The sequence below is a fragment of the Cornus florida genome, unplaced genomic scaffold (assembly GCF_030987335.1).
Source record: "Cornus florida cultivar Cherokee Brave unplaced genomic scaffold, ASM3098733v1 CherokeeBrave_3.0.0_Hap2_Chr03, whole genome shotgun sequence".
NCBI lineage: Eukaryota > Viridiplantae > Streptophyta > Magnoliopsida > Cornales > Cornaceae > Cornus > Cornus florida.
In genome coordinates, this window is record NW_026775573.1 from 2,058,211 (window position 1) to 2,074,845 (window position 16,635).

The 16,635-nt window shown below is 34.0% G+C and overlaps 2 protein-coding genes across 6 annotated transcripts; one reads left to right on the forward strand and one right to left on the reverse strand.

Annotated features, from left to right (window-relative positions):
• The first annotated feature begins 638 nt into the window (after positions 1 to 638).
• Positions 639 to 7,680, forward strand: LOC132299003 (uncharacterized). Of its 3 annotated transcripts, XM_059795415.1 has the most exons (8): positions 639 to 1,202; positions 1,902 to 1,959; positions 2,878 to 3,103; positions 3,538 to 3,608; positions 3,821 to 5,450; positions 5,596 to 5,747; positions 6,098 to 6,281; positions 6,387 to 7,680. In XM_059795415.1, exons 3-8 carry the CDS (start codon positions 2,953 to 2,955, stop codon positions 7,031 to 7,033), a joined length of 2,835 nt encoding a protein of 944 aa, XP_059651398.1. In that variant the 5' UTR covers positions 639 to 1,202; positions 1,902 to 1,959; positions 2,878 to 2,952; the 3' UTR covers positions 7,034 to 7,680. The 3 variants fall into 3 exon arrangements, with proteins under 3 accessions (XP_059651398.1, XP_059651399.1, XP_059651400.1); XM_059795416.1 differs by lacking the exon at positions 1,902 to 1,959; XM_059795417.1 differs by lacking the exons at positions 639 to 1,202; positions 1,902 to 1,959; positions 2,878 to 3,103 and adding an exon at positions 3,369 to 3,453.
• A 1,289-nt stretch (positions 7,681 to 8,969) lies between these two features.
• LOC132299004 (uncharacterized) lies at positions 8,970 to 15,131 on the reverse strand. 3 transcript variants are annotated; one of them, XM_059795419.1, is made up of 5 exons: positions 15,006 to 15,113; positions 14,229 to 14,253; positions 10,696 to 10,772; positions 9,586 to 9,662; positions 8,970 to 9,509 (listed from the first exon to the last, which is right to left on the reverse strand). In XM_059795419.1, exons 3-5 carry the CDS (start codon positions 10,765 to 10,767, stop codon positions 9,245 to 9,247), a joined length of 414 nt encoding a protein of 137 aa, XP_059651402.1. In that variant the 5' UTR covers positions 10,768 to 10,772; positions 14,229 to 14,253; positions 15,006 to 15,113; the 3' UTR covers positions 8,970 to 9,244. The 3 variants fall into 3 exon arrangements, with proteins under 3 accessions (XP_059651402.1, XP_059651401.1, XP_059651403.1); XM_059795418.1 differs by lacking the exon at positions 14,229 to 14,253 and having other exon boundaries at positions 15,006 to 15,131; XM_059795420.1 differs by lacking the exons at positions 14,229 to 14,253; positions 15,006 to 15,113 and adding an exon at positions 14,809 to 14,948.
• Positions 15,132 to 16,635: the final 1,504 nt, after the last annotated feature.

Consider the following 16,635-nt stretch of genomic DNA (forward strand, 5'->3'; position numbering starts at 1 on the left):
TCAATAACACATTCTAGCGGTTTTTTTTTATTTTTTTTATATATGATGACAAATTTGTTGACAAAATTTTATAAAATGATAATTTTTTCATTCACTTATATAAAATGCAATATAATATATGTTTCTCTTTTTTTTCTCTTTTACCATGGGTCCATGACTTGGGCTTCATTTGGTCAGAAGAAAAAATAGGAAAAGCACAAGAAATAAAATGAAAAAATTCAACTTTTTCATCGATTGGATAGTAAAAAATAATAATAATAATAATAAAAAATAAAGTGTTCTTGTTAATTTATATTTATATATATATATATATATATATATATATATATATATTTTGGTAAGTTAAAATTTTATATTCTTCAAATCATAAAACATTCAAACCATATTCTTCTACTTGTAATTTTTTTCACTCTAACCAAATGCTTGCATAAAATCTATTTTTATTTTATTTGCTTCACTTACCTTATAATTTATTATTATTATTATTTAAGTTGAAAATAAGTCCTTGTTTTTCTTCGCTAAATTAACAAAGCAAAACGGAACCAAAATGCAAATAAGTTAAGAATACCAATCCCTACACTATCCTGTTTGTCGTTTCGTATCTTCGCAATAGTCGATGAGAGTCATTTCTCAACTCTCTCTCTCTCTCTCTCTCTCTCTCTCGCTCTCTGTATCACAAAATGCAAATGAGTTAACAATGCTCATACGTTTCTAATTCTAACCAAACCACAAAGTGCCATCTAGAGAGAGAAAACAATGGGGTTTTTTTTCCTGACCAAGTCACAAAGTGCCATCTAGAGAGAGAGAAAAAGAGGAGGAGACAGGTGTGGGGGTGGTGACACTGATGATGGTTGAACATGGAACTGCTGCAGCGGAGAAAAATGGAGACTTTTCTTCAATGGAAAAAAGCTCTCAACGTAATAATAATGGGCCCAACAATCCTTTACCCAACTTTCACGTATTCTTCAATCTCTAGTACCCAACATCACAAAGCTACTGATTCCACTCTCACTTTCACTTTCCAACCTCTCTTTTCCTTCTTCTTATTCTTCTTCACTACCTCTCTCTTCTCTCTCCTCTGTTCTTCCACCTTCTTGAGTCTTTAATGGCTGCCCCACAACTAATTCCACATTTTATTATGTGGGTTGGTGTTTGAGCCATCTGGGTCTCTCTCTTTTTGGTCGGTGAAGATACCCACAAAGGTACAAAGCTACAAAGTTTCATTTTTTTTTTTATGAGATTCTCTCTTTTTCTTTTGGTGCTTGTGTGCTGGAATGATTAGAATTTGCTCAAGATCTTATCTCTGCGATATGCTCGGAATGGGCTCAAAAGGCTTAAAATTCTAGGCTTTACATCCTCATTTGGTGTTTAAACCATTTACTTCTCTGTACACATGAAGCATAAGCATATAAATTGATTTGGGTATTTTCCAAAAGAATGAATTTTGTTTAAATAGTTGAAGATTGGGCTATTGGAAAATCATCAGTGTATATTTGGTGATTTCAAGAGTTGGGAGATTTGACATTGAAGGAGAATCCTTGAATCAGTTTTCGAAAACCCGAATTCGCAGCTTGTTGGTTGGATTGCAGTAGAATTTACTAAGTTGGGGTGAAAGGAGTGAGGTTTTTGGGTTGAAGTAGTGGTTAATGGGATGGGGATTAACACATCCTTGGTGAATAATTGAGAGTCTAGGAAGTTTTTGAGTTGATATATTTGTCATAATTGGTCTCTTTGGCCTAAAGGAAGATCCGACTACCATTACCAAGACTATGGTGAAGGCTTGTGGATGAAAAGAGAAAAAGCAAATCTTTGATTCATTGCCAGTCAAATAAAGCTTTAGAGCTTTACTCTGTTTGAAATTTTGAAGATTGAAATTGCTATTTGTTGATCTTCTTTAACAGTTATATCTGGCTGCATATCTATTATTAGTGGCCTATTGTTAAGCCATCTGAGTGTCAGGTACTTTCTCCTGCCTCCTATCATATATTTCTTATTATTGCAATCAATTTTATTATTATTATTATTTTTATTTTTATATTTTTTTTTGAAAGTGCAATCAATTATTTGAAAAAGAGAACTAAGTAATTTTATTGTTGTTAATTTCTTTGACACATCTTCTCTCTTTTTCTTTCCTTAATTTTTGGAAGCCCACATGTTGTAGTAGGACAAGTCAATTATTCACATCAACCAGCTTGGCATTTAATTTCTCACCGTCAAAGTGACTATCAATTCGACAAGGAACATAATTTTCCAACCGCACTGGTCTTAAAAAAAACACTTGTATTCAGATCTTTGTTGGTTTTATTTCACAATGTAGTATGATCACAGGTTCATGAAACAACCAAATAGATTTTTGTAAACAATCAGTAAAATTCTCTTCAGGATACTAATAGAAATGTAGAAGTCCCAAGTGTATGATGTATCTGTGGTTCTCATTTGTTATATTAAATGTATATTCTATTATTTTTCAGCAATTTTTTTTTTTTTTTTGGGGGGGGGGTGGGGCGGGTTTAAAAAGATCCAATGCAGCAACATTCTTTTGATTTTTCTTTTTTGTATTCTAATTTACTCCTTTTGGATCTTGACTATTATACTTTTGCATAATTCTTCTCATTGGATGAAGTCGCAGTCTAAACGCTTCTACTTGCTTCTCTCATGGATAATATATCTTGAAAATTTTCATTTTTTAAAATACCGGGGGCAAAGTTCATATAATTCTGCATTGTTATTTTAGAAAGTATAAAGTGTGTAACTGAATTTCCTGGACTTTCTTGTCTGAAATTTCTTATATTTTGCTTTTTTGGTAGTTTGGTGGGTATTTAGGCAGTGCAACTTACCTGCTTAACGTCATTGTATCTCTATTTTCTCATTTCTCAGGCTTGATGTGGCTGTATCAGTAAGGAAATCTATGTGAACTTAGCATTCTAAAGGTCATAGAATCACCCATTCATTATGGCAAAAAGATCACAAAGACGCCCAGTACGACATGAAAAAGATCGGCCAGGGTGCATATGGGGTTTGATTAATATCTTTGACTTTCAGCATGGTAGATCAACTCGCAAACTGCTTTTAGATCGAAGGCGTGGGAACAAACAAGCTGTCGGTAAGAATTTGTTTAATATCAAGAAAAAAGTTTATTTTATTTTTTTTATAATTATATATTTGAAAGATTAAGTGGAGGTCTTGTGGAAATGTGTTTCAGATAGTGTGTTCCTGTTGAATATTTTAAATTTTGAATTATATTTTTCATTCTGAGTTTTCATTGGTGCAGAACATGGAAATCGAGGACAGTTTGTTTCACAAGTTATTAAGAAAATGTCCATGTTTTCCTCAAAGCAATAGACCATCAAAGAACAAGCTTGTCTCCCTTTTTAAAAACTATTTAGACCATTCATGGGGGAAAAAATGAGTTTCTCTGAAAATATGCAACACCAAAGGCATTCATTATACCACGTTAGCTCATAGCACAATTCTTTCTAGTTCTCCGCAAACTCCATTTTCCACATTATGTAATTTGTTAATTTTTTCCCCTTGTAGCTGGTGCCGGATATCTTATGTCCAAAATGAATATGCTGACAAATTCCGATGAGAACTGTGGAGGAAGCATGGTATGTATTGACAATTTATATTTTACTCATGAAAACTAGAATAATAATACTGCTTGCTTTCCTTTTGTGGTTTTTTTTTTTTTTTTCGTTCCTTTTGGACATGTGGGGTGAGAAGGGGATGCTCAACTACATTTATGAACTTTAGGCCATATAATAAAGGGTGAACTGTAACATTTATATATTTTACCTTAATTAACTTGAAAATGTTTCAGGTTGGTGAAACAACAGCAGCTGCTGCTGATAAGACTAGTGTAAAGAAACTCATGGAAGAAGAGATGTTGAGTGAACAAGACATGAAAGAACAGATCAGTGTTGCTGAAGTGGAACCAAAAGAATCTAATTCAGAATGTGGACATGTGAAAAAGAACCGTTGGAGAATGAACAGAACTAGCAAGAGGTCTTGTGATATGCATGTATGTGAATTGAATACTACTGAAAACTCTTGTCATCAAATTTCAGAGCGAAAAACCTCAAATGATCTTGATCTGGAAGTAATACTGGAAGAGATCTGCCACCAGATCCATCAGAAACACACCAGTTTTGTGAAGCATGACTGGCATGATGATCTTGACATGCAGTCAAACCAGACATATTCTGTTTTCGAAGAAAAGTTAAGTGAGGCAATTAAGGTGTTTGTAAATCAGAAGTTTGCTTGCGAGAATCATCTCCCAGAAGACGGGAAACTCCACCCCTCCAAAGAATTCATGGATGCGCTTCAGACAATGAGTTCAAATAAGGAACTGCTTTTGAAACTTATAAAGGATCGAAACTCAATGTTGGTGAAGCGTGTTGAAGATTCTCAGTTGGATAAAGACAAAAATCCCAATTCCGTGGTGGGAACCAACTTGGTAAACTGGGAGCTAAGCAACTCAAGACCATCTGAGCTTTCCAACCGTAAGAAGCACACCTTCTTCAGGAGAAGGAGCAAGTCTGAGGAAAGAAATGAATTGAATGGGAATGAGAATTGTCAACCTTCAAACAGAATTATCATTTTGAAGCCTGGACCAAAAGCCATGCAAAATCCTGAAACAGATAGCAAACTTGGCACGTCATCGCAATCTCATTGCAGCTTGGGGAATAAAGGGCAAAATGAGAGAATTGCTTCCCAATTTTCTTTTACTGAAATTAAAAGAAAGTTAAAGCATGCTATGGGAAAGGAGCGGCATGGGATCTCTACAGATGGTGTTACGAATAGATTTCTTACCAAGAGTCAAAAATCTGGAAAGAGTGACAAAGAGGCTGGTAGAGAAAATGGTGGATGGGGTTCTCCAAATAGAAACCATTTTTATAACGAAAGAATGGCCAGACCTTCCATTGGGATCAAGAAGAGAGACAAGAATGACAGTCCAAAGGACGCAGAGAAAAGTATTGGAAATCAAACCATAGGTTATCCAGAGCAAAAGGTGTCTAATATTTACATCGAGGCCAAAAAACATCTCTTGGAGATGCTGAGCAATGGGGATGAAGTTGAGGAATTCTCGAACAGACAGTTACCGGAAACACTAGGTAGGATTCTCTCTCTTAATGAGTTCAACTTTTCTCCGATTTGCAGTCCTGGACAGGACAAGGAGCAAGGTTTTGCAACTGCACAGATGAGATTGTCTTCTTGCAACAATCTTCAAATGGTCAATGAGAACACCTGGAGACTCATACAAGAAAGCCATGTTAATCATCAAGGTCCATCATGGCAAAACTTAGAGAGCGAATCATGCATTATTGGTGACATCCCCGATGACATTGTACAAGCCCTCGACTCAAATCTGGAAATCTCAGATGAGCTTAAAGATGCTAACGCAGTGGTAGAAACCCTGTCTTCTACGAGAGATGAAATGAGCTCTAGAGGTATTGTTTCTCCTTTCTTTCATTATATCTTTTCTTTTTATTTTTTTCTTTTTTCTCTCTTTTTTTTTTTTTGGCTATAGTTTTACATTCTTTAACTTATTGTGAGAAGCATTGTATTAAATCTCTGTTCATAAAACTTGTGTAGGTGATGTTGATATTTTAAAATCAACTGATACTGAATTTCAGAAAGTGAGCAAAGTTCTGGATGTTTTAGAAGAAAGCTCATCAATTACTGATGATGACCAGAAGGGCAATGCAGTTTGTGAAGAAGAGGAATCGTCCCAGTGCTTGAAATTGGTAAATTTTTTTTGCTCACTGGTGTTTTTGTATGGCACAAATAATTAGTAATATGACTTTAATTAAGTGCTCAAATTAACTTATGGGTATATATATATATATTGAAATAGTGAGCCCTCCTTTAAAACTAAGAAAGTGACATTTCTATCGAAGAGGGATCAGGAGAAAACATATTTTGTATGAACATATTTGACGATAAGTTACTTGGATTGAGATGTACTAGAAAAACTTAAAACTCCTTAAAATATTTAGAGGCATTTTATGAATTTCCCTGTGCTTTGTGTTTTGTTGGTTTTTTCCATCTTGTTCTAGTGCATTCTATCACAGCTTTTCTCCTGTTCCTTTTCCAGGATTCACTTGATGAGGATGAATCACTGTATTCTCCATATCGTCCATCAAGCCTTTTGGTTGCCAAGGAAGTTGAAGATCTAGAAAGTGCCATTGAAAGACCAGAGCGGCCAAGTCCCGTATCTGTGCTTGAGCCATTATTCACAGAAGATGAGATCAGCCCTGCAAGCATCAAATCCTTACCTGGTAGGCTCTCATACCAAGAGTAAAATTGACCTCACATCCAATATTTTTTTTATTGTACATCACATTTTCTTCTGTGCTAAAGTTAAGCCATTTAAAAATCTACAGTTGTAGCACCAATGCAAACATTAGATATCCATTTCGAAGATCCGATCTTTCCAGCTACAGATCAAGGAATATGTGTAAGAACATGCATGGAGGATGAGGAATCTGAATTTGATTATGTAGAGGCAGTGCTGCTTGGTTCTGGCTTGAACTGGGATGAATTTCTCTCGAGATGGCTATCTTCAAACCATCTTCTTGACCCATCATTGTTTGATGAAGTAGAATTGTTTTCCAACCGATCTCGGCATGACCAGGAGCTCCTCTTTGATTGTACTGATGAAGTTCTTAAGGAGGTTTGTGAGTACTACTTTGGTTACTTCCCTGGGGCATCATTTGTAAAGCGGCACATTCAGCCAATCCCAAAAGGGAAGAATATCATCCTTGAGGTATGGAAAGGAGTTGAATGGCATCTTCTCCTACCGCCGCCACCACGTACTTTGGACCAAATTGTTAGAAAAGACATGGCAAGAACCGGAACATGGATGGACCTTCGATTTGATTCTGAAAGTATTGGTATTGAGGTAGCGGAAGCCATTTTTGAAGATTTGATAAAAGACGTGTTATTAACCTTTGTAGATGAAAGTCCAAAATGTGATTTTTCTGAACTTCCCACTGAGTTGAAGGAAAACGAGAGTACCATGTGTTCGTAAAGCCTGCCAACTTCATTCATTTTCCCCAAGAAGTGGCCTGCCTTGAGTCATTTCTTGTATACCAGGAGAATATGCTGGCTGCATCATCTTCCAAGTTAGTTTAGCGCGCTCTCTCTCTCTTGGAGCTTTCTATGGACAATTTCACACAACATTTACAGCAGTTGCTACTGAAACCATATCAATACGGTAGTTAGGGTTTCCAGTTCATTAACAGAAAATTAGGATCTCTCCTTAGTCGAAGCCAATAAATAAAGGATCCTCACTATATAGGAAGAAATCGGAATCATTTAGTTCCCATGCAAGTGCTCCTTTTGAAGATACAAAACATGTTGAGCTGACAGTTCTCAGCTGGTGGCTTAACACGGTGAAATTGGAGGTGTTCCGATCATTGTAGAATACAGGTTTGGTGTGTTTAATGTGTTGTATCTAGTTCTAATAAGGTTTTTTTTTTTTTTTTCTTTTGGTTTGATTTCATTTATTCTTACTTCTGTTTTCTGGTTTTGTTTTCACATAGTACCTACTGTTGTAATTACAACTTTGTGAGCATCTGTGAGTTGTGACTAGTCAGTTGTAAATGTAAAAGGACTGAAACAAAACAAAAAAAATTGTTATACACATTGGACAGGCTTTGTTTGTTGTGTTTTGGATTTTCCAATTCTTTTAGAGTGCATGTTCTATGCTGTTATTAAGCCTCAAAAGTTTCCTATTTTGCATGTGAAAGATAACTGGATCATATTTTTATTTCCTATTTTGGCTACATTCTTTTTGGTTTTGATCAAGGCAACCAAAAAGCTCCAAATTTTTTTGGAACTTAAATATTTATCAGAATCCTTTAATCCTTTTGTCCAAAACATCTATTTGGCTTCCCACCATTTGCTTTTCAACTTCTTTCATTGTCTACTTCTTAGTAGCTTACTCATCTGATTATCTTCTGAATTCTAAATTATGTTCCAAACCATAATTTGTTAGAATGATATCCAAGGTTGAATTGAATTAAATTGATTTTTTTTTTTTGGACAAATTAAACTGACCCTTTAACGAGAAAAACAGAGTTTTCCCCTATGTACTAAAACAAAAACAATCTTAACCTAGAGTATAACATATTACCATGTTATACACTGGATTTTTTAGCAACAGGTCTGTATGTACTAAAACAAAAACAATCTTAACCTAGAGTATAACATATTATCATGTTATACACTCAGATTTTTTAGCAACAGGTCTATCTGTTGGCCATTTCGTTCTCGCGAAAATGCTCCCGGGTTTTTATTCAGTTGACAATTTCAGAAATGCTGTTGTAAATCTAAACCATTGTTTTACAGATTTAAAAGGCCCCAGCAAGCGTTTCAGCTCTCTGTTAGAAAACGAGGAATGATATAAGAAACTACCACGAATAGGATGCTATGGTTGCTGCTATAGTTCTTGCAATAAAGTCCAACATTGGCAATAGGTCCTTTTCAAAAGAGGGGAAAAAAACCAATTTCAAAGTTCAATATGAAAAGCACTAACATTGCATTAAAAATACAATCAAGCTGCCAGAAACTACATAAAATGGCTCAAGCCATCAGTAGAACATCAAGACCATGTTTGACAAAAAACACTGTTGCACAAGAAAGCATTTTGTCAATCCACAATGTAAGTTCATAAATGCATTTTGTCAATCCAAAATGTAAGTTCATACAAGAAAGCATTTTGAGAGACTTCACTCAAGCAATTATTACCCAACACACATCAAGGCATCAGCAGAAAAGAACACCGCAATTTTCATGCCCTGCTATTGATCTCATAAAAATAAATTGAGCTCCAAAGAATATGGTATATCACTTAAAATTGTCCACAAAGTTGCAAGGTTTTTTTTTTTTTTTTAAAGTGCTTAGGGCAGTAATCAATAGATACAAACTCGCCGTATAAAGCCAAAGAAAAAATTCAGAAACTATAAAGCTAAAAAGCTCATTGAGCTCACAAACATATAAATTAGTTGTATAGAGCAAAAGGAAAGAGCCCTAATATACATTTTCCATTTTAACAATGTACAATAACATTACAGTACCTGTGTCCGAAGGGAGGTGTTGTAGGTAATAGCCACTTCCCAAAATGGGTACAAGGAAACTAAGGGACAATATGAAGATTTAATGAAATAAATGAAATTCATCAACCTGTGTCAAAAAAGTAATAAAAGCACTTAAAAGCTTTCATTTTGGCAAGGAACGGTTACTTCTTCTTCTTCTTCTTTACCTGTAAAGATGAGGTCAAAGGCACCGGCCTCTTCTTGGCAAATGCATTGGTTCTGCTATCCAAGTCATCCTCGTCATCATCACTATCACCACATCCATCTCTTGCAGATGGGGTAGATTCCAGAGTCTTTTTGGACGCATTTATTCTTCCAATATTCAATTTAGCCAGCAATTTCCTTTCAACGGGGTCATTTGAATGCCCAATTTTGGACTGGCGTGGTACTGTTGAACCTAGTCCCAGCCTATAGAAATGCATGAAGAAATTAAACAAACTGCCTATAATTATAATTAAAGCAACAAAAGAATAGACTTACTGACCTAGCAGGTCGACCCTCTAATTCTACTTCAGCTGATTCATCTGTGGATTTGGTCATATTATTAACCCATTGTTCGGCCTGTACACAAGCAGCATATAGTTGAGCAAATGAGATCTTTAAAACATAATTACCACAGGAAAGATGCGAGCTTACAACAGTGCAGTCAAGGTATCTGTTGCACCTCCCAATAGAAATAGCAAAACGTAACAATTTTATGCAAATATGAAAAACTATGAGCAATGTAGTTCAATGACATGACAAGAAAATCATAAATAACCAATCATAAATTCATTAAAATAAAGTTTTCTTTGGTGATTTGGCTAAAGAAACCAACTTGGACCAAATTAAGACCCATACTTTTCCCTAGACAAAAATTTTCATTCTTAAAATAAAAATATGATAAAATGAAAATTTTCCATTCACTTTCTTTCTTCCCTAGTAGAAACTAAGCAGAAAGTTATTGATAAAATAAACCAAGCACACACGATCTTAGCACCATAAGCTTAGCCATTTATTACAAACAATGGCAGAGCACCTGACATAAAATAGTATAGACACATAATCACCTGAACCAGAAACACGGCCTAGACCCTTGGCATGCCAAACACGACATTGCCAACACTGAAGATATACGCTCCTTTCAATGGGGGTAGACCGAAATCCGGATCATTGTGCTCCATGAATATAAAGAATAATAATACTTATAAAAAAAATGAAGAAAAATAATAATAAAATGCTCTTAATAGAAGGAAAATCTACAACTACAGTTGTAGATCAGATATGCAAGACATCATGCCATAAAATTCTACACATTTGCATGAGAAACGCCTTTATTCACCTATGTTCACATAGAATCTCTGAAACAACAAAACATTAAAGTGGACCATCCAGTATTTAGACAGCATGGTTTCCTCAAAATCCCAAGTAAACTATTTTAGCTTAAATTTAATAAGCAACTGAGAGTAAGATCCCTAAATGAGTTACTATATGATATTACTAACGCCCTTTAATAAATTTCAGAAAAATTATCATCAGTTACAAGAAATGCAACACATTTACCACTCAAGATTACCCCAACAAGACATTAGCCAGGGAAAAATTAAATACTCACTAGCTTAAACGCCTTATCTAACTTCACCAATTTTGGAAGTGCAGCCTTTTGGGTTGAATTCTCCTTGCTCATTGCAACTACATTGATAAAAACACAAAATTGTACAATCTCATTGACAAATGCAAATAAAATTTTAAAATCACAAAAACCATAAGTAACAAAAATAAATAAATAAATAATTAATTAATTAATTAAAAAAAAAATCTTCAAATATTGAGAGAGAGTGAATGAGGATAAGACAGCCTAGGGTTAGGGTTTTGAATATTATTTTATGGAAGACCATGAACAAATCTTCGCTTCAAGAAGTCCTCATAGACTCAACCATGGAAGACAAACTGTTAGAAACAGAGGACCTCACAAGCACAGAAAAATGAGAATTTGTTCTCTTCCAGAGTTGGGTAATTCGCAGCTTATTTCAATACTAACTCCCCAACCATCTTAGGCTTACTCTTCTCAATAACCGTTAAAAAAGCGCTTCAGTTCCGTCGAATTATGGAGTCAGGAAAGGATTTCCTCAGGGAAGAAAGTTTCAACGCCTACAGGTTACCAGCAAGGCGGATGACGAGATGGGAGCGATGGAGGCAAAGACTGAGGCAGAAGATGTAGAAATTGTGCATGAGAGAGAAAGTAGAGTGAGATGTGTGTGTAATTGTGTGTATATATAGAGAGAGAGATTGAGTTAGAGCGAAAGCAAAAACCTGGAGGAGAGTGACAATGGTGGAGGAGCTTCTATTCTCGCCGGCGGATGAGTTTGCGGTGGTCAATGGAGGAATCGAGTGTTTCGGTTTTGGGAGAGGCAGAAAGTGATTTGGTGGCATAGGGATGGTTTTAGGGTCTGTTTGCAGTCATGTGCTGCGATTTAGCCCAACAAAAAAGAACCGAAATAGAACCGACTACATACGTGGATAGCCAAGTTTGCAATTTAAGTTGTGTGACATCTTCTCACAAACCCTAACCAACATCGGGCGCGAATCCTCCTCCGAAGCTACTTTGGCCTGCTGTCCCATGCGTTGCACATTAATTGGCCTATATTTGGCCACGTCCTTATTTGTTTAAGTGCTATTGAGATCGCGTATGGATGCGGTAATTACACAAAGTAACTTACTCCCCACCACCACCTTCACCCTCAAAACAAGGTATTCACATAGTACCGAATAACTAATGTCACACATAAATCTAGCTCAAAAAATTGGAGATACTGGTCGACGCCTAACGACCAGACGTCGACCGAAAACCTCGAACCAGTCGACGTGTAGCCACTTCATGTCGACTGAGTCCTATATACATGAAAAAAAAAAAAAAAAAACACTCGCCACCTTCACTATCAAAAGAAGGTATTCACATAATGCTGAATAATTGATGTCACACATTAATCTAGCCCAAAAAAATTACAGATATCGGTCAACGCCTAAGGACCAGACGTCAACCAAAAGCCCCCAACCTATCTACGTCGACCGAAAGCCCTTAACCTATCGGGCTCGGATAGTCTAGAGAGGTGCTCAAGGCTCGGCTAGGATTCGGACAAGCTTGGTTGGTCCAAGCTTGAGCTCGACTCAACAATTTTTTGACGAGCTTGAACTCAGCTCCGCTCGGGCTTGTCAATATATATACACACACATATTTATATACTATAATAAACCAAGCCATTTTTTATTATTTTTTATTTTTTATTTTTTTTGATAAGTTGAATATTAAGCTTGAGATTGAGGGAGAGAGAGGGGTGGAGAGCTAACATGGATGTCGCCGGTGCAGTCAGAGAACGGCGAGAGTCGCCGGTGTAGTCAAAGAATGGTGGGAGTGGAAGGATTAGCGCAGAGGGCAATTTCTCGTTGCTTGCTTCTTGCGGCGGGCTACTGTTAGGTTTTTTTTAGTAACCTTTATAAAATTGATCCAAGGCTAAGATAAAATCATGAATTGAGCCAAATGGATCATTTAACTAAATGATTTTATTTGTAAGATTGGTTTCCAAATACTAATACACTAATTGGGCCAATAAAAATATAAATAAACTTGGGCTAAATTATAAGTTCTTATATAAAATAGTTTAAATATGTTAATTTTTATTTAAATGAACTGCTCATGAGCCGAGCTTAGCAATGTTCAAGCTCGGCTCGTTTATTAAACGAGTTTGAAAAATGAGCTCGAGCTTGACTTATTTACTTAACGAACAAGTCTGAATCGAACCCGAACTGTTCATGAATGAATAGCTCGGTTCATTTGAAGCCTTAATAATATGTCATCAAAAAAATCATTTTTCTTTAATATATATTGAGGCCTAATGCGAAAATTCTTAAAAGTATATTTTTATTTTAGTACATAAACATAAATAATATTAATTAATTCTATACATTTTTTTTATTTTTGAGTTCTTATACCAATTAAACAATAAATGAGTAAAAAATATATTAAGAATAAAATATATAAAAGCAAGTTAGAAGAATTTTTTAAAAAAATAAAAAGGATGTGAAAAAAAGAGAGATAATTTAAATAGAAGTATATAAAATATTGACTTTTTTTAGTTCAATTAAATTATATAAAAGACAGAATATATACAATGAATTCAATCTATTTTTATCACTGAAAAGAAAAATCAATTAAATTAAATAACATTGTAAGTAATTATATTTATTAGGAGTTTTTCTACTAATCCTTCTCTACAAGGGGCATTTTTTTATTATTTTCCAGTATATATATATATATAGTTCAAAAAAAATGGGGCCATTTTTTTTTTTTTTTTTTTTTTTTTGATAAGTAAAAAAAATGGGGCCTTTTTTTTCAACATTCTCTGCGTGGAGAAAGTATTAAATACTCCGGGATCATCCCAGCCATTGAATGTGGTGGAGCCCATCACCACATTCATGTAGGGCCGGCCTAAGATTTCAAATATTTTGAGAGGCCCTAGGCAAACTTTCAAATGTGAAGCCCTTAAGTTTCACACGAGCAAAAAAAATTATAAGGGTGCGGAATTTTCACACGATGTTTTCAAATTCTATAGCTAATATAATTGTGTGTCTGTGCATTGTGCATAAGACAACTAACTAATAACTATAAATTTTATCACCACCAACAAATAATTGTGCGCCTGTACAGTGTGCATAAGACAACTAACTAATGACTATAAATCTATCACCACCAATAAATAATTGTGCGTTTGTGCAGTGTGCTTAAGACAACTAACTAATAACTATAAATTTTTATCACCACCAATAAATAATTGTGCACCTGTACAGTTTGTAAAAGACAACTAACTAATAACTATAAATCTATCACCACCAATAAATAATTGTGCGCCTATACAGTGTGCATAAGACATGTAACTAATAACAATAAATCTATCAATTAAAGAGTGCAAAATTTTCACAGGCACAAAAATTATAAGAATGCAGAATTTTCATTAATATGAGATAATAAGAACATAAAAGATATTAATGTTGAAAACACACAAAAGAAATTAAAATAAAATATTCAACACAACTTCGTCACAAAAATCAAAATTCAACTTTATATCAAAGTAAATGTTCAAGGCAAATAACCTCACGAGATCCTAAGAAGAGTGTCCTGCTAGCATGTGAAAGAAGATCACAATTAACATAAAACGGATGGAGAATTAAACGGAAACAATAATAACTGGGCATTGCCGATCATACAATAAATATAATATAAAAAAATCTAAAATCAAGCAGTTTGGTTGAATGATCTCTGGTTGGAGTTTTCACTGGAGCTCTGTGTGTGTTTTTGTGTGTTGTTTTTGGGAGCCAATTAGTCCTTTCTTGATTTCAGGAGGAATTAACTTTAGTAGCAGTGATTGATTGATCATTGCTACAGAAAACCTCTGCAAATTAATAGAAAAAACCATTAACTTTTGTTTTGTTAAAGCCTGCTCTTGATTTCCATGTGTTTGTACATTCTGATGGCAACTGGCAAGTGCTTTGAGCCATTGACAGTATTATTAACTGAAATTCTAGCTGAACCAACTTCAAATAAAATCAATAATGGTGGTATGTATCTTCATATAAAAATAAATTTAAAAAAACAAAAAAAAAAAAAAAAAACCCTTAATTTGGCACTTTTAAGTATGAGCATAATTTAGAGATCGAAAAAGTTAATTATTACCTCAGGACCTCAACCCACTTCAAGGGATCCTTAATTTTCGTAGGATTGAATGTGAAAATGCAAAAAATTACGAGGAAAAGGGGTACGGTTGCTGCTGTTGCGAGACTGGAGTGGACTTAGGGAGAGGGAAAAAAAAAAAAAAAAAAAAAATCGATTCATGCAAAAGGAGAGAGAAGAGAGAGGAAGGATGAACATACGTTGTCACGCTGTCACCTGATCCTGAAGCGATAGCGGAGGCTGCGTCCTGCAGAGTGTCGACGCAGATTGTGTCGACGTTTGAGGCCCAAGCCGACCAAGACTCTTGCCCTAACTTAAATTTTTTATTTTTTTATTTTTTTTTATTATTATTTTTTTTTTCATCCCCATGGGCCTCAAAATTTGAGGCCTCTAAAATCTGAGGTCGCCTTGGGCCAGGCCGGCCTGCATTAGTTCCCACTATCCAGGAGTACCATATTCCCGGAGATTTAATACACTCTCTTTACATGAACATAGAAATCGTAGCCTGCCTAGGGTGCGTTTAGTAATGTTTTCGTTTTCTATTTTTACAGTTTTAAGAAAGTTGAAACATAATTTTGCTTTCTTAAGTGAAAGTAAAAAATATAAATGATGTTTATTAACACTTGTTGTTGTCACAAATTTGAAAACATAAAATAATAACCGTATTTAATAATACAACATATTTGTTACAAAATGTACATAATATTTTTTAAATTTTTTATTTTATTTTTTTTATGGCAAGAATTTTAGTAGTTATTGAATAGAGGATAGAGTAGATGGCTTAAACATGAACTCTCGGACATAGGGAGCAACCTAACCACTCAGGCACGACACTTGCTTCCATTAATATCAAAAAGTCATAAATCTATAAAATCTAATTTAAAATTATAAATCTTAAAAGTACCCAATACATCATAAGTACCCAATACATCATGAGTGCAAAATTAGATACACTAAAACAAAAACATTCCCACCGATTATGTATATAAATACATGTGTATGCATGATGTATACATTTATTATGTGATATATAATATATTTAACATTTGATAATTTATTATGAATAAAAAATATTAAATAATATATCTCATATGTAATAAAATATATATTGTGTTGTAATATTGTAAATTAATTATAATTTAAAATTTACATATAATATAATATAGATATGATATATAATAATATAAAATATCTACTGCTTAATAATTTAATAACATTATATTCTATATAAAAAATTATTTTGTCACAAAAAATAATTGACATTATTATTTAATATGTTATATATTAAAATATATTTTTATCAAATAGAAAATAATATACAATATTTTATTTATTTTATGTTAAAAATATATATTTTTATTGACATTTAATATGCAACTTAGTATATAACACAAATAATATGAATTTTATTTGAAATGAATAGTGCCTATGCAGTAACATTAGTGAAAACGTTTATGTGCTACAGTGTCGAAACATAAGAAACATTATTTTGATGTTTTTTCTTTTTTTCACAAAAATTGAAAACATTTTCTATTATAGAAAAACAAAAATATTTTATTTAATGCGATTTTTGTTTTCGTTTTGCCTTTTTAGAGGTTGAAAACAGAAAATAAGAAACGTTTTTCGTTACTAAATGCATCCCTAGTGATTGAGCGGACCCTGGAAACATTCGCAGTCCTTACCAAACATTTTATTTTATTGAACGAGTACTTTAATTTTTTTTTTTTTGCCTTCAATAGTTTTTACCTTATTTTAGTTTTAAAGTGTAGTAAATTTGGGAGTATAAGGACCGATAAGTTATGTTATTCCATAATATATATATATATATAT